Below are 20,876 nucleotides of genomic sequence, written 5' to 3'. Positions count from 1 at the left end.
TGTCTCTGGGATATTGGGAAGCTGTAGCACATGGAAAAGCCGCAGAGACATACAAACAACAAACAGGTATCACAGGCAGCAGTGCTAACCCCTACATCACTGTGTCATGTGGAACTATGATATTATATATACATTTTTTGTGTAATACAGCATATAGTAGAGAACAGTGGATATGTGATTTATCAATGCAGACATTAAGTGAAACATGACTCAGTGCTAAGATTTAATCAAATCATGTTTACATAAAACAAACAAGCAAAAAAAAAAATGGATTTTTTAATGAAATCACAGAACTGGTTCAAGGTAAGAAGGCTTTCCTTTATCCCCAAAGTTAAGCAGAATTGAGATTACTATATGTAGACATATCAGGATGTTTTCTTTTTATTTTATTCTGAGAGTCGCCCTGAATCATTGGAACAGGAATCGTCAGAAATACCGGGCTGTTTGGCAAGAAGCCATGCGTGCCCTGACAGTAACCATCCACAGGCTCTGCCAACCTTTTCAAGGAAGGCAAGGCATGTAAGTTCCAGAATGTATTTTAGCATAGCCATCTATTTTCCAAAGCTATATTTGAAGGTCGACATGGAGTCACATTACCATTCCAGAGCAAGGTGAGGCAAAAGATAAGAACTCTTTCTCTCTATTTAGTTTTGCTTACTACCTGATGTAAATTGAGATCTCTTGTACTAGTGCTGAAAACCCATTCAGGAAAGAAAACAATGAACTTGTGTTGTGGTTGAACCCAGGTACCCACTGCATTCCATGTGATTGTCACTGCCACTGGACCATCGATCGAGGAGTTTCTGGACTGTAAAGTACCTAGCTTCCTCCAAGAGCAGTTTTCTCTTATTCATCTAGGAAACCACCATGATTGTGATTTTTTGAATGTACAAACATACAATGCAGAAAAAGCAGTCAAGCTAGTATTGCATTGATAACTCAATGAGAAAGGAAAACACTTTCCCTTCTCTGTACTTATTTGTTCAAAAAATCACCAACATTGTGGTTTCATAGCTAAAAGGAGAAACAACAACTCTTGGGGGAAACTAGGTACCCACATGTCCAGAGATTCCTTGTTGATATACTGGAGTGGCAGTGCCAAACACATGGAATGCCGGGGGCCCCTACTTCAATCTCCAGACAAAGGTCAGTGTTTTATTTCTTTGCTATCTTTAAATGCTCTCCAGTGCTATTTTATTTTTCTATGAACTTGGTGGAATAGAAGGAAGGAATATACAGGGTAACACATGATATGAAGGAAAAAAAACAATGAATAAACTAGGGCAGCTGGTAACAAGTCCATGCAGGCCTGAACAAACGTGCAGCTGGAGCAGACTAGAGATACCCACCCACAAGATGAATGAAGAAGGATTTTTGAAGTAAAAACTCAGGGAAAATTTAACTTGCATACAGTAACTATTGTCTCACTACAACTACCACAGAGCTGTTCTTAGTATATAGCAAACAGTAAAACGTAAAAATCAATGGAAAACAGCTATAAGTTCAATTAATTATTACCCAGCTTTCTAGAAACATCAGCAGCTGATGTACCTTCACTACAAGAACAACTGATGTTTCAAGATGGCTCTCACACTAGACCAGAAGCAAGTTGATTGTAAACAGTGAAAATGAAGATTTGAATAAAAAAAGGCAAAACAGATTAAATTCAGCAAATTGTAAAACTTTTCTGAGTTATAGTTCTGAACAACTTATAGGTTCATAGGTAAATACTAGGCTATCAGTCTGCATAGCTTTCATCCCCCCCCCCCCATAGTTAAAACTACAATTTGCATACATATTATATGTGAACTGCATTTGTTACACCATTTTAAAATGCTGCATGCTGATGTGGTAAATGGAGAATGGAGGCTATTGCAGAAGTTTTTACTGAATCTAGAATGCCTGTTCACTGCTCAGAGAACAATTATTAGCATTGTTAAGTGTAAGATTTTTTTGAAGTCTTAGCGGCCACGGTGATGCAGTGGTTAGCATTGCCGCCTCACAGCAAGAGGTTCTCTGGTTCGATCCTCGGCTGGGGTGCCTTCTGTGCGAAATCTGCATGTCCTCCCTGTGGTCGTGTGGGTTTCCTCCTGGTGCTCCAGTTTCCTCCCACATCCCAAATACATGCTGTAGGTGGATTGGACACTCCAAATTGGCCCTAGGTTTGTGTGTGTGTGTGTGTGTGCCTTCTGTGGAAGGTTGGGCACTAGGCTGGCAACTTGACACTGTAAAACTCCACTGTCAATCATGAGCAGACAGTTGATCCACTGTGGTGACCCCTAACCAGGAAAAAGCTGAAAGAAGAAGATCAGTCTGCACAAGATTACAAGCTTAGTCAATAACAAGAGGTCAGACTCAAAACCTGTACCTTGTATCTGTGAGGTAAGGACTTTAACCTCAGACTGATGCGGGCAAGCACAGCTCTCTAGTGTCTTTCTTGAAAGCCATTAATTTAAATTTATTTCAGGTTCATGTTTCCATATGATAGTGATTTATTATGAATCCAGACTGCACCTGCATTTGCACTCTCTGCAGTCTCTCATTTTTAATACAGTCAAAATGTACTTTTAACCATTTCTTTCTTTTTGGGTTTCTAGTAGATGTGTAGAAACTATAACCCCAACTCAACATATTAAAGTCCTAAATAGGTTCATAGGTAAATACTAAGCTATCAGTCTGCAGACTATTACATGCCTGGTCAATAACAAGACAGTGACCAAAGGTGAGAATCAAACCTTGTACCTTAACAATTATGCCAACCCCCACCCCTAAACATCCTTTCGCTATCAGTACTACTAAACAAGACACACACACACACACATTCAAAACCCAGTACTAGAACTTTTGTTACAAATATGATTTTTGTCATTTCTATTAGCCATGCTAACATGATTTAAAAGTCCTAGCACAGCACACTGCTTTACCCATTATTGAATAGCGGTCACCATTTATATAGCATGGCCCTGCATTGCATGATGGACAACATCTTCCTGCTATTTCTAAATGTGGTTCTTACAGTATCATAATATTGACTATATTAATGATATTATATTAGTGGTGATGTATTTTCTGTATAGTTTGCCAACTTCTCTAACTGCTGTAGAGTATAGCAGTTTCATATGTCAAACTTGGTACACGGCACCCTTATCTTTCACCTGCAGAAGGTACACGGCACCCTTATCTTTCACCTGCAGAAGGTACACGGCACCCTTATCTTTCACCTGCAGAAGGTACACGGCACCCTTATCTTTCACCTGCAGAAGGTACACGGCACCCTTATCTTTCACCTGCAGAAGGTACACGGCACCCTTATCTTTCACCTGCAGAAGGTACACGGCACCCTTATCTTTCACCTGCAGAAGGTATACGGCACCCTTATTTTTCACCTGCAGAAGGTACACGGCACCCTTATCTTTCACCTGCAGAAGTTTTGTGCTCTACCAGCAGGCCTAGTGTACAATACATCTTTTACAGCTATGGGTATGCAGTTACCTCTGAATTACATTTATCTTTTTCCTCCCTTCTTTTCCCCTCTGCTATAGTCCTACACACTGAATGCTATGTGTGAGAAGTTTGCCTGAAATCATGTTTAACTTTTTTGATAAGCTTTTTCCTTGAAAAAATAAACATAGTTCTGCTTTTAGTTGAAGAACTTTACCTCAGGGCTCATCTTAAAATTAAACGGAGTAGCTCACATTCATCTTATAAGCAGCACTTTAAAGTAATATATATAATAATGTGTTAAGTTCTATTTAATTATGAATGAAACATATGAAACATGCTACTGTTCTAATTGGATTTGAACTGCTTTTAATGAATCTTGGAAACTGTGAGGAAAAAATTATTAGCCTTATAAATAACCATGATGATTTTATTCACTTCAAATTTAATTAAACCACAGAAAAACGAATAGGAAAAAACATCCTGCTAGTTTTGATTAACTGCCAACAAAGCAGCTCAGATTTATAATTCATACAGCAATAGAAAGGAGTGACTCTAGCTGTGACAATCTATATACGTTCGGCTTTTCCAGTGATGATATTTTTTTCTGAGAGAAAGATAATAGATGTTATTAACAGATGCATGCTTCAGTACTCAACAAGCCATTTATATTTTATGATTTAAATTCCAGGCAAAGCAAAATGACCATGTTCTCTTTCTCTTTTATGCTGTAGGTCATGATATACTGGAATGGATTATACAGCGACTGCAAATTACAGATGAAGGTAAACAGGGAAAAATGAAATAATATGGAGATGATTTTGCATTTGATGTGTGAGAAATAAATCATTTTCTTTCTGTTACTCTTATTCACCCGAAAGAGAAGGTGTAATATGAAGTTTCGTTCTTGACAACCTAGCAAGTAATCATGAAGATCAAAAGAAGAAAATGAAGGAAATATGCCAGTGCACCGGTGTAGAGAGCAGAGTTGGAATTTGTAAAAATTCATTCAGGAGATGCATTGTGCAAGCACTCAGGATCTACACTTCATAGGATTAAGATTAAATGTACCTGTAGCATCTGTTGAATGTGCATCCCAGCAACCTTTGCAGCTCTTTAGCTATTTTCTGAATAGTGTTCCTCCTATGTTGTCCAGCCAAGCAACTCTGCTCTTATGCTATGCAGTAGGGTAGAGTAGAGCAACATGGACTATCTCAACTGTATAGTATTAATGTGCCTGGTAGGCTTGATCTTGCAGCAGTTATTACTGGCAGCGTTGTTAACTTCTCTAGAGAGAGGTAGTCCATTCCTCACTGTACTCTGTAGAGCAGAGTGCTCCTGCAAATAGTAGCACATTCTGCAGAAAAGCGACTCAAATCACCAGAGAAAAATTCACCTAAAGTACACTGTTTAATGCTGGAGGAGGAGTACTGGCATAATGCGTAATGTCTTTGCCTCCCATGCACAAGGTACACTGTTCTGTCCTGATCTCCAGCCAGTGTTTGTGTGGAGTTTGCATGTCTTCCCAGCATCTCTGTGCAATTCCTCACAGCTCCCAAAAACATGCTGGGTCTTTCCATCTCAAATTCATCCCCCTGAAAAAATTGAATGAGATTGTGGGCAGCAGCACAGAGTCTATGTATTTCTTATCAGGGAAGAGTAATATAGATGAACCACTTTAAGCAGTAACTGTAGTGTGCAGTAGCCACGTCTGGACTAGCCACCTGATGGCGTAAAAATTGGATCTTGGTGATTTGGTTCATGCCAATGTCACCAAAAATGGGCATTGGTATTTCTGGTGATGTGTGACTCTGACTCTGACCTCTGCCAAGGACCCATGCTAATTTACCCTGATCCTGGATGACTTTAACTATCCAGCCATAGACTGGAAGAAATACTCATGCCAAAACACAAATGCCCAGAGATTCCTTGATTTTGTCAATGCAAATGCCTTGGACCAGGTGGTTGACACCCCCACAAGAGGTGAAAATATGTTGGAATTGGTATTAACCAACATGAGTAACCACTGCAGTATCCCTACAGTGTCATCATCCCTGGTAAGAGCTGACCACAAAGCAGTCACTTTTGAAGTCACCATCTTCCTCAAACCCCCCCCCCCCACCCCCAGCTAGGGTCAAACAAAAAAACTTCTTCAAAGCTGATTACAACCTCCTGAGAGAAGGTATAAACAGCTTCACAGCCTCCCCCCCCCATAGGAACTGGCACATATGTCCAAACCTACACCAAAGTACTATATGAACATTTATATAGCTGCATGGAATCAGGAATAACAGACAGGATGAAATCTTCCTCCTCAAGGAAGAGTAAACCTGTCTGGTGGACATCTACAATAAATAAACTCTATAATAAAAGGAAAAAATTACTGTCCAGAACCAAGAAGGAGAAGATGCATAATTGGAAGCAATCTCTCCTTAGCCTGAACAAGCAAATAATAGCACTAGTGAAATCCTCTAAAGCAAACTTTGAGTCCAAACTGGCAACATCTACTAAAGAGAATCATAAAGCCTTCTTCACATATGTCCGCAATCTCAAAGGAAGCACCCAGATCAGCTCAGAACTGGTGCTCGAGGACACTACATACACAAACGCTGTAGATATAGCCAACCTGCTGGCAGACAGGTTCAGTGAAAACATCACTCCTCTGTCCCCCCATCAGTAAATCAGGACATTCCCAGTACCTGCCCCCCTCCTCTTATCTCTAGGGAGCAAGTCATCATTGCACTGTAAAAGGCAAAAAATACAGCCTCCATGGGACCCGATAACATCTCAGGCTGCATCCTACATGAACTCAGGCAGGAACTTGCAGCACCATTAGGCACCCTATTCAACCAAAGCCTTAATACTGGCTTCATCCCAAATGAGTGGAGGACAGCTACTGTCATCCATTTACACAAAGATGGCGCATCCACTGATCCAGGAAATTATAAGCCCATCAGCCTAACTAGCCTGATCTGCAAGGGCATGGAACGGATTATCATGGACCTCATTAACAAGGACATTGGCAAGCGCCAGACACTTGATCACACACAGTTTGGTTTTGCAAAGGGTAGTCATGCCTGATAAATTTGGTCGACTTCTTTGAGACAGTCACCAAGGCCATAGACGAGGGGAAGTTGGTGCACACCACCTACCTTGACTGGGCCAAAGCCTTTGATACTATTCCCCACTCAGGTATAATAGATAAACTCTGTCAACTAGGCATCAAATCATATGTTACCAGATAGGCAGCAATCTGGCTCACTGATAGAACCCACCTAGTCAAAATAGGGGAAGTCACCTCAAGTAGTAGACCCATAACAAGCGTTGTATCCCAGGGATCAGTCTTGGGGCCCCTGCTATTTGGGATATACTTCTCAGAGATGCAGGCCAAATCTAGTGGGCTATGGCTGACCAAGATTGCAGGTGACTGCAAGCTGGATGCCGTCATCAATTCCCTTAGTGATGTGGAGATCTTCCAAGAGGGTTTCACCCAAACAAGTGACTGGTTCCAGAAACATGGCCTCAAGCCGAATGCCAAAAAATACATCATCATCCCTTTTGGGGAGAGTGACTTCCCCACACATTATCACATTGATAATAAGGTACTAAGCACGCAGTCAGTCATGAGGGACCTGGGCACCCAGGTTGCTAGCAAACTGACTTTTGACAACCATATTGCCTCTGTTGTAAGGAAAGCTTTCTACATGGCCCACCTCATTAGTAAGGGTATCTCATCCAGGGACAAGGTGGTCATAACATCCTTGTATTTTTCCCTTATAAGACCCATTATTGAGTACAATACTTGTTTCGGCATGTACCTCTCAAAACACGTGCAGCAGCTGGAGAGACCACAGAGATTCCTCAAAAGGAGAATTCAGGGCCTCAAACATCTACACTAAACAGATAGGCTAAAAGCCCTCTCCCTCTACTCAGTTTCCTACAGAATCCTCAGAGGTGACCTCTGTCTGGCATATGCAGCTATCATTCCCTGCCCTGATGGGACTGCTGCATATCTGCAAGTCAAGCTTTATTCAAGTAACCCACACATGCGACCTCAGCTTGGTCTGTGACATCAATAGGACATGTTGTCGGGACAGACCTAAGGGCCAGTAGCCCAGTAACTTCCTATGATCCTATGATCCTATGAGTTTGCCCACCATAAAGTAAAGCAAATCTGAGTCAATAAGTTATGGGCTGGCCAGTGTCCATTTTCCCAGCTTGGATTACATAGAGTAGCTCTCTTGAGTGAAAGCTGGATGTAAAACCAATCAACCTGTCAAACATAAACTGATGATTGCTGCACTCACTGTAGATTCACTGGCAGGATGCAGCTTGGAAGTGGTTGACATAATGTTAAGGAAGAGGATGAAAATCTTGTTTATCTAGGATATGTCCAAGAAGGGCAGTGCAGGAAAGCACTTGACTTGGGATCCAGATTCGAATACTCAAGGGGGGAGTGTGCTAGAAATGATGTGGGAATTGTGGTGCGGGAGATTATTCAGAAGGTTGGGAGGAGTGCCATCAGAATCAGTGATAGACTCATGGCAATCAGACTCCACTGTAAAGATATGACAGTTTTCATAATCTCATCATCTGTCTCACAACAGGGTGCACTCAGGCAGCAGTTGCAGGACTTACTAGAAAAAGCAGGGCAATGTGAATTAGTGTTGATAACTGGGGGACTTAAATGCTCATATAGGACAGACATAACTAGATATGAAGACTGTCTGGGCACACATGGATGGAGCAATGGGAATAAAGAAGGAGAGGCCATGCTAGACTTCTCTCTGGCAAATGGCTCAATGGTGGCCAACTGAAGGCTCAGAAGGAGAGAGAGAGAGAGAGAGAGAGACTGTCACAAGATCAGATACAAGAGTGGCCAACATATGACTGTGGTGGACTTCCTCCTAGTAAAGGAAAGGGCATTGGGGTAGACTCAAAGTTTGCAAAGTCATCCCCAGTGAAACAGCCCACAGTATAAACCACTTTTGGCCACAATCAGGATAGCAGACAAAGAAGGCTCAGAGGTTAATAGAGATTGGATGAAGACCTGGAATCTAACTGGAGAGAAAGCACAGGATTTCAAAGAAAGACTCAGGGCTCTTGCAAAACAGGATGAAGAAGAAATGGATAGAGATGAAGAAGAATGGCAGCATCTCAAAACCATGCTAAGAAGAAATATTAGTTGCCAAACACAGTCTAAAAGAAAAAGGCATCAGTAGCACTCTACCAACTTCTGGAAATTAACACAACAGATGGCCAACAAAACACGATAAGGTTGCAAGGGAAAGACAGAAAGATAAAGAAGATAGTCATCAGACATCATTCATAATGGATGACAGCAACAACCAGTCCACAGAACATGAACGGCAGATGAAAGTAGCACTTCTTTTAGCTTCTAAACGAAGAAAACTTCACAGAAGCTGTATTGCCCCAGACACAGAAAATGATGAAATAATAAGAAGAGCCCACTGTGGAAGAAGTAATAGCAGCACCAAGGAAAATTAAGTCAGGGAAGGCAGCAGGCTATGATCAGGTCATAGCAGATATGATACAAATGTTGGGTGAGATGGGAAAAGGATTTCTGAGGGTACTCATAGCAGTACACAGAGGCAGGTGTATCCCAGATGACTGAGAGAATAAGCATACTAGTGTACAAGAATAAGGGGAACATTTACAGCTGTGGGCAGTACATAGGTATCACACTCCTATCACACTGCTTGAAAGTGCTTCAGAGGGTGATTAAAAATGAATACACCGTAGAAAATAAGATGGTGCAAATAGGTAGGAGAGAAAAGATCAATAAAGCTGCTGTATGCAAATGATGTGGCATTATATGTCCTTCTATATAACTTTTGCAGTATTGCTTACTAACAGGATCCCCTGCCAAGGGTATCCCAATGTCCAGGCAGTATAGCAAAACCTTAGGTTTTTAAGGACATTGTAAGTCACATGTATGCTTCCACCCATGGCGTAAGGCATAAAGGTGACATATGGATGTAAATACCTCAGAACTTTTTTGCTGCCATTCAGGACACTATCTTCAATTGTTGGTCTGAATGCTCCTTTGTTTGTGCTGGTTACTATCTGTTTTCCGATACTTGCCCTGTTGGTGTTTCCTTATCTTGTTTTTTCTTTGGTTGTGAGTTTACATGTCATCCAGAAAGGGAAAATGTCAGTGTGGGAGACAGATTCCCCATAAGGACTGTCAAGAGCAGTGTTTCTTTTGCTTGGGTGCTTCTCATGGCCATACTTGTGTTTGATTTGTCAAGAGCTTGTCCCTATGACCCTTCGTAGTTGTCTCTCCTCCTTGTCTATCTACATGGAGAATCAACATCTTAAGTTGTTGGTGCTGGGGATGATAGCAGAATCATTCCATCCCAAGGGTCAGCCATATGCCAAGAAGAAGACAAAAAAAGTCAACTCAGATTTGGCTGCTTTACTGCCTCCTCCAAATATCTCTCTCAAGGCTGCTGAAAGCCCAGATGATCATCTGTTTACTCTGCTGGATTCCTCTGCCACAACCACTTCGGTGGCCAGTATAGATTCGGTTTCTCACATGTTGATGTTGAGGGGGAACTTAGGCTGATCATATCATAGGATCTAAGGAGTATTCTGCAGATTCTTGTTTGGGAGGAGAGTCCCACTAAGTTGATTGAATGTTGTCAAGGGTCTGAACCTCCTAAGGTCTTTAGGGCTGACATTCCTTCAAAGAAGAAGCAGAAAACAAAACACATTTCCCCTGCTCCCAAAGATCTCCAGCAAGAATGGCAGGATTTTACACAGGGGTTATTCAATGCACATATGACCTGGAAGCCTCCCCAGGGAGTTTATATTCCTGTCCCCCTTTGTCTTCTACTCCAGTTAAGAGGCCTAGGGAGCAGGACTCTTCTGATGAGAAACTAGATTCTGGGAAAGAGTCTGTGGCTGAGTTCTCTTGGATTTCTTTTCCATTAAACTATGGTTCTGGGGAGGAAGACTCCATTAGTCCAGATTCTCCATTTGAGGAACTTTCTTTTGGGGATACTATATCTCATATGATGCAATTCTTTAAATGGGACTATACTCAGGTTTCTGATGTCCAGAAGAGGTATTACGATCTCCTCCAGATGGAGTCACTTAAGCCATCTGCTGTCCCTCTAGTCCTAGCTGCCTTGTTAGACACCTTTTCAGTAGCTTCTCAGGCTCCTGATTCCCAGCCTCTAGCCCCTAAGAAACCTGACAGGTTTTCTAAGGTGCCCGATGACTGTAAGTTCCTTTGCAAATGTTCTTCTGCTGACCACTTTGTTGTATCTGTCTCGTATGACAAACCTTCCAAACTCCTGATTTCTACTAAAGTGTTTCCTTCTGACAAGGACAGTAGGGCCATGGAGCATCTGGGTAAAAAAGGTGTATATTGCTGTCACCCTGGTCTTTTGGACTATTGATTATCAGACTCATATGACCAGGTATGTCTTACCCCTTCTTTCTTAGGCCTATCAGGTTATTTCTGACTTTCCTGATTCTGAAGGTAAGGTTTTGGCCCTCTCTTTGTTGGGCTCCTCTTCTAAAGTGACTCACCATTGTATTAAATGTAGTTAAGATGCAGCTGATGCTTCTTCTAGAGTTGCTGCCTTTGGTTCTGTGCTAAGGCATTATTCTTGGATTTGCCTCCAAACTTTACTTGATGATATTAATGGTAAATCGATGGATGCTCCTCTTGATAATAAGAATCTCTTTGGTTCTACAGCTGCTGTGTTTTTAAATCTCTGTGGGAGAAGGGCAAGGCCTTGCAGGAAAACATTTTTATTGCCCCTATTCCCAGTCTTGGCCTCCTTGCAAAGGTAAAAAGGGGTTCTAGATGGGCTCCTCCTGCTAAGTCTATACAGACTCCTACTACTCAGAAGCCTCCTTTTCCAACCAAATCAGGTTCTGTCTGACTTTTTCATTCCATCCTAGGTCAGGTTCCTTTGTCTTTTCCTGTCTCTTCCCAATTGGTTAAAGATCACTAAGGATACTTGAGGTCTGTCCATCATCTGCAAGGGATACTTCATGGTGTGGAAATCCCTTCTCCTTTTCTAGACATTCCTCAACCTCCTCAGGAACAGTTGCCCTTTTTTCCAGATGTAATTCAGGGCCTTTTGTTTCAAGGCACCATCTAAGCAGGTTTTATTCCTCACAGGGGGAAGGGGTTTTATTTCAGGATGTTTTTCATTCCCCAGAAAGAAGGCAAATGGAGGCTCGTTCTGGGTCTTTCCCAGCTCAACTCTTTTCTAAAGATCATTTCTGTTCATATGCTGTCCCTTCAGACTCTCTTTCCTCTTATTTTTCTTCTTCTTCTTCCTCAGGCCTTCCTCCTCTCTCTGGATGTCAAAGATGCCTATCTTCACATCCCTATTCATCCCCTTTTCTGGAAAATTTTGCATTTCTCTGTTACTTTCTTGCATTTTCAGTTCACTGCTTTGCCCTTTGTCCTTTCTTCTGCCCCAAGGGCCTTCACCAAATGCCTCGCTCCTGTGATTGCCTTTTGCAGGATGAGGGGGATACAAATCTTTCCTTACCTAGATGACCTGCTCAGTCAGATTTCCTCCCAAGATGCCTTGATTCAGCATGTCCACTATGGTATTTGCCTCTTGCAAAGCCTAGGGTTTATGGTAAATTTCCAGAAATCCTTCCTGACTCCTTCTCAGGATCATGTTTTTCTCGGTTGCAGGCTCCACACCATTCCTTTGCTGGCTTCCCTGCCACTACCTAAAGCTCTGGCTCTAATTGACTGTTTTCATTCCCTTCTTCCTCAGGTCTCAGTTATGGCTGAGGAGTTTCTAAGAGCTCTGGATTACATGGCTTCCATTATCCCTTTGCTTCCTCTAGCCAGGCTTCATATGATAATGTTTCAGTGGCTCCTAAAGTCAGTTTGGTTTCACCAGTGGCATCCTTTGGACTTTCTAGTTCCTCTCCATCCATGCCTCAAACTAGAGCTTCAGTGGTAAATTCATCAGCTGTATTTCAACTCAGGGTTTCCTTTTCAGCCCCCAGTTCCCTCTCAGGAATTTATTCAGATTCTTCAGACACAGTGACGGGGTGGGGTACTTCATTCAGACCTCACAAAGTTCAAGGTCTTTGGCCCCTTCATCAGAGGGTGGATCATATCAACATCAAGGCAATGAGAGCTCTCCTTGCTCTTCAGGCCTTTCATACTCTTCTTCTTCCAGGACCTCTCAAAATATTTACAGACAACACAGTGATGTGGTACATCAACAAGCAAGGGGGGACATAGTCTATCCTCCTCTACAGACTAGCTCTTCAGGTTTGGGATCTAGCAGTCCAGTATCAGGTAACTTCTTAGGCTGTTTATATTTCTTCAGATCAGAAGATTGTGGCAGATTATCTGAGCAGGTCCATAACACAGACTCACAAGTGGATGCTTTACAGAGATGTGTTTCTGGACATTGTCCACTAGTGGGGTACTCCTCAAGTAGATCTTTTTGCCTCACCTCTGAACAGACGCTTCCTCTCTTTTTGCACCAGAGTTCCAAGTCCTCTTACATGGAAGGTGGACATCCTCCCTTTTTCTTGAAAGAAGATATTTCTCTATGCCTTCCCTCCCTTTCCTCTCATACCAAAGGTCTTACTAAAGATAGGACAGGACTCTCCCAAAATCTTGTTGGTGACTCCCTTTTTGGCCCAGACAGCATTGGTTCTTTCTTCTTCTGCATCTAGCCAAGGGCAATCACCACAAGTTGCCTCACAAGGTGGACCTACTCACACAAGACAAGGGGTCTCTCATTCACCCTCACTTGTCCACTCTTCAGATGACATTGTGGATGATAGGGTTTCAATCCCCTTTAGTTACTTTTTTTTCTGAGAATGTGCTTTGGGTTCTGCAGGAAGCCAGGAAACCCACTATCAGGAAATCTTATTTGTCCAAATGGAAGACATTTTCTGTCTGGTGCCTTGCTCATAACCAGGATACATTTTTGTGGAAGTTCCTCTGGTTTTCTCTTATTTGTGTGAATAGCTCCATGCCGGTTGGCATACTCTTCAGATAAAGCACACCTTTTAGCTATTTCTGCTTGTTTGCCTTTGACTCCTCATTTGGCCTCTAGGTTTGAGGTCAAAACTTTCTTAAAGGTGTCCTTCATATTAGACCTCCCAAGAAGCCTATTCCTCCTTCCTGGGGCCTTAATTTTGTTCTTGAAAAAATTGACTTGGCTCCTTTTAAGCCTGTAGCTTCAGCTTCCTTGCAACATTGTACATGGAAGACTGTTCTTCTTTTGGCCCTTACTTCAGCTAGGAGGGTGTCTGAGCGTCAGGCCTTTATGACTGTCCCTCCTTTTTTGTTTTTTTTTTCATAGGGACAGGGTGTGTCTTCATACTAATCCTTCCTTTATAACCAAGGTGGTTAATGAGTTGTCTCTTAATCAGTCTGTTAATTTGCCCACTTTTTCCCTTCTCCGCAGTCTGCCAGAAAGAAGGTTCCTCACACCTTGGATTTGCATAGACAGCTTAGATATTATTTGGCTAAGACTAAAGCCATTCACAAGTCTGAGCAATGTTTTGTTTCCCTTCATCCTAGATCTCTAGGTTTGGCTGTTTTATAGATCTCTAAGTCTATTTCTTTTTGTTACTTCTTTCATGGGAAAAGGCTTTCTGCTTCTGTTAAGACTCATTCTACCAGGGCTGTGGCTTCTTCTGGTGTTTTTGTTTTATAAGGATTGGATACCAATTCCATCCTCGAGGCTGCTACTTGAACTTCTATGCATACCTTCACTAAACATTACAAGCTGGATGTGGTCTCCAGGGCTAGAGCTGAATTTGCCAGGGCTATCCTGCATGGTTTTCTTGAGGGCTCTGCTGGGCCTTCCTCCTCCTAAGTTTCCTCTTGAGCTTTTGTACTCTCTCTTTAGTAAAGAATACTGCAACAGTGATATGGAAGGACATGCAGTGTGTAAAATCTTACCATAACAGTAGATGGCCTTCTCTTCAGTATTCCCTTGCTCCCCCTCCTCCCCCATTTTCCCTACTCCTTTTTCTTTTTTCTTTCTGGATGCTCATGTTCTTCCTTTTCTCCTTGGACTGTTGTTACTCCTGGGGCTTTTCGGTTCTGAGGCATGCATGTCTGTACATCAACTTTATGCCCTATTCCAAGAGTGGGGAGCATACGTGTGACTTATGATGTCCTTAAAAAACCTAAGGCTTTGGTATACTGGCTGGATGTTGGGCTATCTTTGGCTGGGGAGCCATTTAGTAAAGAATACTAAAAGTGAAGGGAAGGAAACGTAGTGTTACACAAGTGTACTTTCAAGAAGTGATAGGGTAATAGAATGCAAAACTGAAGGCTCATGGGATGAAACTTTATAGACATGACATTTGTCATGCTAGCAAATGGGGGAAGGAAAAGGTGAAAATACATATAGAAGGAAACATAATTGAATGGCGTAATATCTTCAAGTATCTGGGATAGGTGGTTGAGGAGAAAGAATGTCAGAATGAGGAGGTCAAAGCTAGGATCAGAAGGGCTGCAGGTAAATGGCACAGAGTGCCAGGGGTAGTGTGTGACAGCAGAATACCAAAGAAGCTGAAAAGGAATGTGTACAAAAAAGTAGTGAGATCAGTACTACTGTATGTAATAGAAACCTGGGCAATGAAGTCATAGCAGTTGTGGAAGCTGGAGGAGATGGAGATGAGGTATCTATGATGAGTGGTAGGATGCACACTTTGAGACAGATGAGGACATCAGAGCAGAAACCAAATATAGCTCAATTTGCAGAGAATATGAAAAGTAACAGATTACAGTGGTTTAGGCATATGTGCAGCAAAGCAGAAGCAGATCTAGTGATGAAGATTTGGGAGAGAGAGGTGGAAGGCAAGAGGAAACAAGGGTGTCCAGAAAAAAGATTGATGTATTCCATGAGAAGACCTGTGACAATCAGGTATGACCATTGAAGAAGGTAGGAGAGTGGCACTGAGTCAAGAGAAATGGTGGCAGGTGACATGACACCCTGATGCCATGTAGAAAATGGGAAAAGAGAGAACACTGATGATGAAGATAATGCTGGATGCAGTAGACAGGCTGGCATAATTATCAGCAATAAAAAGGGGGTGTAAAAGTTATGAACTTGATAGCAGAAATTGATAGAAAGTAATAGTGAGCAGATGCAAAAGCACAAAGGAAATACATAAGAGAATACAAGGTGTGGGGACAGGAAGGCAGTATCATGTTTTGATGGGGTAGAGCTTCCTTTTTATATCAGTAATTACTAGGCTTGTGGACTGGTTGGCCATTGCAAATGCTAGCCAGATAACCTAGTAGCATTTTGATGTATTAACCACAGTAATCCAGGAGCACTATACTACATACTCTGTGGGTGAATGTGTGACTTCTCATCCAACTGAGTGTGATTCAAAGCTTCTTAGGGTAATACTTTGTTTGATATGTGGATGGAGTTTGTTCCAAGGATTGGGGAGGCATTGTGTTAGAGGCCTGTCATACCAATGAGTCCAGTTTATGTATTAGTGAAAGCTGAGTTTTTTGTAGAGGTATTCGTAGTACAACCACTTTTATGAAGACACAAAAGGAAACAGGTCTTCCATCGCACAGAAGGTCAAGTAGAGATCACCACACAATAAGCTATATGAGACACTGCATAAACTTTGTTCTTGTCTGGATAACTTAAGAAGCCTAGTCCAATACATTTCTTAGTTAGAAATCTGAGTCTTTCCAAGCTGGACAAGGTATTTGGAGAAAGAGAGAGAGAGAGAGAGAGAGAGAGAGAGAGAGAGAGAGAGAGAGAGAGAGAGAGAGAGAGATGCAAAGCAGGTATTGCAGTCAATGATAGAAATAATGAGGGATGTATTGAGAGGAGTGGAGGCTTCTATAATCTTTAATATAAACAGAAAATGGATGAGCTGCATGGGGTGCAAGGGGAAAGGAAACCTGGGTATGGAGAGGGTGGGTAGGAGAATCTGTTGGAGCAAACAAACAAACATGAGTAGTGTAGGTAGAAAGGGGTTGTCATGCATACATGAGGTTGTGGTGATAATTAATAGACCAGTAAATACAGATGGTGGACAACTATTCAGGAACTACTCTAAGGCTAACTTCCTACTATTAAGTGATAATCTGGCAAAACTTAAAGCCCCCATAAATCATGCGAACACTGCTGTGTAAGCTAAACTGTTCACAGAAACCCTATACAAGCAGGTTAATAGCTGCATAGAGGCAGCTGTACCCACCAGGAAGAAGTACAGAACAAACTCAAAAAACAAACCACCATGGTGGAATCACAACATCAATAGGCTGTATAACAGAAGGAATAAAATCATGGCAAAAATTAGGAGGTGCAGCACCCAGTAGGATAAAAGCACTGTCATCAAACTAAATCAACAATTCAGAGGACAAATAAAGTTTACTAAAGCCAGATTTGAGGTAAATTTGGCCTTCCAGGCCAAGGGCAACCACAAGGCATTCTTTAGCCATGTCTGCAACCTCAAAGGTAATACACAGTTATGTGCAGAGCTCATTGTAAATGGAGCCACCTACACTGAGCCAGAAGATATAGCAAACCTACTGGCCAACAAATTCAGCTTCAACTTTACCCCTCACTCCTCATCAACCTTCCTTCAGGTAATACCATCAAATTTAACTCCCCTCTTGCTATCTAAGGCCAAGACAATATCCCAGGATGCCTTCTAAAAGCATGAAACACAATCTATCAGGCCCTCTGGAATTGCTGTTTAACTGTAGCCTACAAACAGGCTTCATGCCTCATGAAAGGAGAACAGCAACAATCATCCCTCTGCACAAAGGTGGGCCATCTACAGACCCTGGAAACTACAGACCCATAAGTCTCACTAGTCTCATATGCAAAGCCATGGAAAGAAATATCATGGAAAACATCAATAATGACATAGATCTCCAGACACTGGACCAAACCCAATTTGGTTTCATTAAGGGTTTCATAAGGCCTACTCAACCCGGTGGACTTCTTTGAAAAGGTCACCAAAGCAATAGATGAGGGCAAAATGGTTCACACTGCCTAACTTGACCTGGCCAAGGCATTTGACACAACCCCCCACTTGGGCATTGTTGACAAACTTAAGAGGTTAGGAACAAACCCTTATGTCATCTGCTGGATAGCCAGCTGGTTGACAGGATCCAGGAAGTTAGAATTGGGAAGTCCACCTCTACAAAGAGGCCAATCACAAGCAGAGTCCCTCAGGAATCTGTCCTGGGACCTTTTTGGTATTTATTTCTCTGAAGTCAAGGTCGACATCAATTGTAGATGATTGCAAATTAGGAGCTGCCATTGCTCACCAGCACAAATGTTCTCCAGGAAGGATTGACACAGACAAACAACTGGTGCCAGAGCCATGGACTAAAACTAAATGCCAAGAAATGCATAATAGTATCCTTTGGGAAGGCATCCACCCCTGGTAACTATCATATTGATAACACACCCCTGTGAGTTGACCCAGTAGTCAGGGACTTGGAGACACACATAGACAGTAATCTAGCCATTGACCATAATTTGCTTACAGTTGTGAGGAAATCATTCTATGTTGTGCAACTTATAAACAAAGATATGCCATCTAGGTCCAAGGAAGTCATTGCTCCCCTGTGTTTGGCATTCATCAGACCTATCATTGAGTACTATGCCCCCTTTTATATGTATTTAACCAGGCCTATCCAGCAATTGGAATATCCACAGAGGTTCCTCACTTAAAGAATACAGGGCGTAACATGTCCTATACAGATCACCTCAAGGCCCTATCCCTGTATTTTGTATCCTATAGACTGTTGAGGGGAGATCTATGCCTGACATACAAGTCGTTGTCATATCCCCACTCTGATGGACCTCCTGCATATCCACAAAACAGCACTAGAATTACCCATTAAAAAGACTTAAACCTTGCTTGTGATATAAATAGGACCTGCTGGACAGACAGGTATTTATCCCAGAGATTACCCCTTCTCTGGAATAGGCTCCCCATCCATGTGAAATAGGGCTCCTCCCTAACCCAATTTAAGTGTAACTTGGAGAATTGGATGGGAAACAGGAAATTCATCCCTGGTTTGGTACCTATGTCACCAATGGACACAGGTGGCCTGTAAATGATTCATCTCCCAGGCCTCTGCTTGTTAAAGTTTCAGCTCCCAAGCCCCTGCTTACACTTATCATGGCTACTAGAACTTGTCAGAGATTTGGGATACATGGCTAGGCTTGAAAAGGAATTTGTGGTCATTAGCTAAGTAAACTCCTATGAACCTATGGACCTATGAACCTATGAAATAGTGATGGGGAGGATAGGACTATACATAAGGTATAAAGCATAAATTAGTAGAAAATGGATGACATCAGCTAGGGAAGAAGGTGGGGTACTAGCTGTTGGATGGCTGCAAGTCCTGCCCATAGGGCAAATAACTAAGGACCATTGCCTGATGATGAACCATGTCAGCTATTTCATGATCTTTGCTATCCTTTGGTGGCTTGATGACTTGGGCAAGTGGGGCAAACAATTCAGTGATCTGCTCTAGGAAATTACTGATGTGGCTGAGCCCATCTTTCAGATGACTGTCCACTACAGTCTTGACCAAATGTTGGAATTACAGTTTGTATACTACAGGTCATACAGTAGTACAGTAGTACAACTGAGAGAGAAGCCTTCACTCCTGTCTGGCAAGCAAAGTCCCACCCCCCATTACTGTTCTGGTGCTACACACCTTAAATTGTATGCCATTTATACTCACCTGCCTTGTGATCAGTTTATGCTGCCTTCTGTGGCAGCCCACCTCATTCTTCTCTTGCTCCTCATGGGCTATAAGGAAATGGTGCACATCAGTGCAGTGAGGAAGATGAAGGATTCAATAGTCGCAATAAGACTGAGCTGTCAGTATTATAAATAATATGAATTACTGCATTTGCTGCTGAATATTTCTTAGCAATGAATGAAACAAATCTGCTACAGTATGAACAACAGCATACGGTAAACATCTCCTGGGCGTGGACTATATGTGCCTATCCTGTCCTAAATAATATATTCTGCTAGTGATAGACATCATTGATCTTTAAAGACATTCTACAGTGTGTTCCAGGTATAACAGCTTCAGTGTGTGTGCCTGTCCTACTTAACTATATTGGCTTATAGAAAGTATACCTAAAAACGTATACCTGACAAACTAGTTTGGATACTTCATCCTGCTATGCAGCAATACACCCTCACACATACAGTCCCATGACAGACATTGCAGATAGCAGATAGTACAGCTACTTGAATCTTTGGTATGCAGTAAGCATGAAGCTGTTTGTTTAAATAAATATTCACAGTACTTACCTAGGTATTTGCACCTCTCCTTCCCAGTCTTACAGCAGGACATGGTGGCAGCACTTTGTTGCATAACTCTCAACCTCTTAGTGCAAGAAATCTGGACAAGCCTGACATAATGGGGGAACAAAGGCCCAAAAATAGAGACAGATTTTAAATATTGCTCCTAACTTAGAAAGTTGCTAGAATAGCAGGGTTTGTATTAACACACATTTTCTGAAGGATTTGAAGACTGAAACTCAAATGTATTTATTTCTTTCTTTATTTATTTGTCTTTGTTTACTGCGAAAGTCCGACTGGGTAATATCCATTTTCAGTGGAGGCCTGGGGAGAAAAGCTCTATTTGTTTACATGGCATTATACTAAGTTTCAGTTAAACACAGAGTTGTTAACATTTCTATTTACATTTATACACAAACCAAGCAAGAAATCTGGACAAAGATAGAAATAAAAGTGGGACAAAGGCTCAAAAATAGGGAAAATTTTTAAATATCGCTCTTACAAATTTAGAAAGTTGATAGAATAACAGGTTTTGCATTAGCATGAATTTTCTGACGGGTTTGAAGTCTGAAACTCAGATGTCTGTCATTATTTTCTAAATTCAGTCTTCAGTGATTTGTCACTATTTTGCAGAAAACCACAATTTTATGAAAAACAGACCAAAAATATAAGGCAAAATTCTAGACATTCTGCAGAAATCTGTACAGTTGAAAGGTATGGTATACACTCTAAGATTTTTACAGAGGTGGAAGTTACTGAAGAGAAAGTCTATGTGCAACTTAATGGATTGTACAGGCAGCACTTATGTATAAGAATTGTTTTGTCATTTCAGTGAGAGACTGAGTGTATTCTGTTTAAGGACAGTATTTGAAGAGTATTGTATGATGAGCACAAAGTCTAAACCTTGTGATGAGCATGTGCAGGAACAAGATTAGTTAAGATGTTTAAGCAGTGGTTTAAAACTACTGAGTTTGTCAGAGGGTTTTATTTGTGTGGGGATACTATTCCAGAGTTTAGCAATGTATTGGGAGTAGAACAAGTCTCTTGCAACATTATTTGACTTATTTGTAAGTAATAAGAATTTGTTACTGGAAAGTAGGTCCCTTGCTGGACAGTAGGTCAGTAATAAG

At 41.7% G+C, this 20,876-nt stretch overlaps 1 protein-coding gene across 1 annotated transcript in view; it reads left to right on the top strand.

The window, feature by feature from the left end:
• Window positions 1–20,876, top strand: part of RGS9 (regulator of G protein signaling 9) — a 1,872,571-nt gene that overhangs the window by 659,682 nt on the left and 1,192,013 nt on the right. The window contains exon 3 of the mRNA XM_044085112.1: window positions 4,176–4,226. Coding sequence (XP_043941047.1) covers window positions 4,176–4,226 — 51 coding nt within the window. The remainder of the gene's footprint in view (window positions 1–4,175; window positions 4,227–20,876) is intronic.

Source organism: Protopterus annectens, chromosome 10.part0, assembly GCF_019279795.1.
Source record: "Protopterus annectens isolate FY-2018-M chromosome 10.part0, PAN1.0, whole genome shotgun sequence".
NCBI classification, from domain to species: Eukaryota; Metazoa; Chordata; order Ceratodontiformes; family Protopteridae; genus Protopterus; species Protopterus annectens.
Note: the sequence above shows the minus strand (reverse complement) of the source record. Positions and strands in the feature narration are given on the sequence as shown.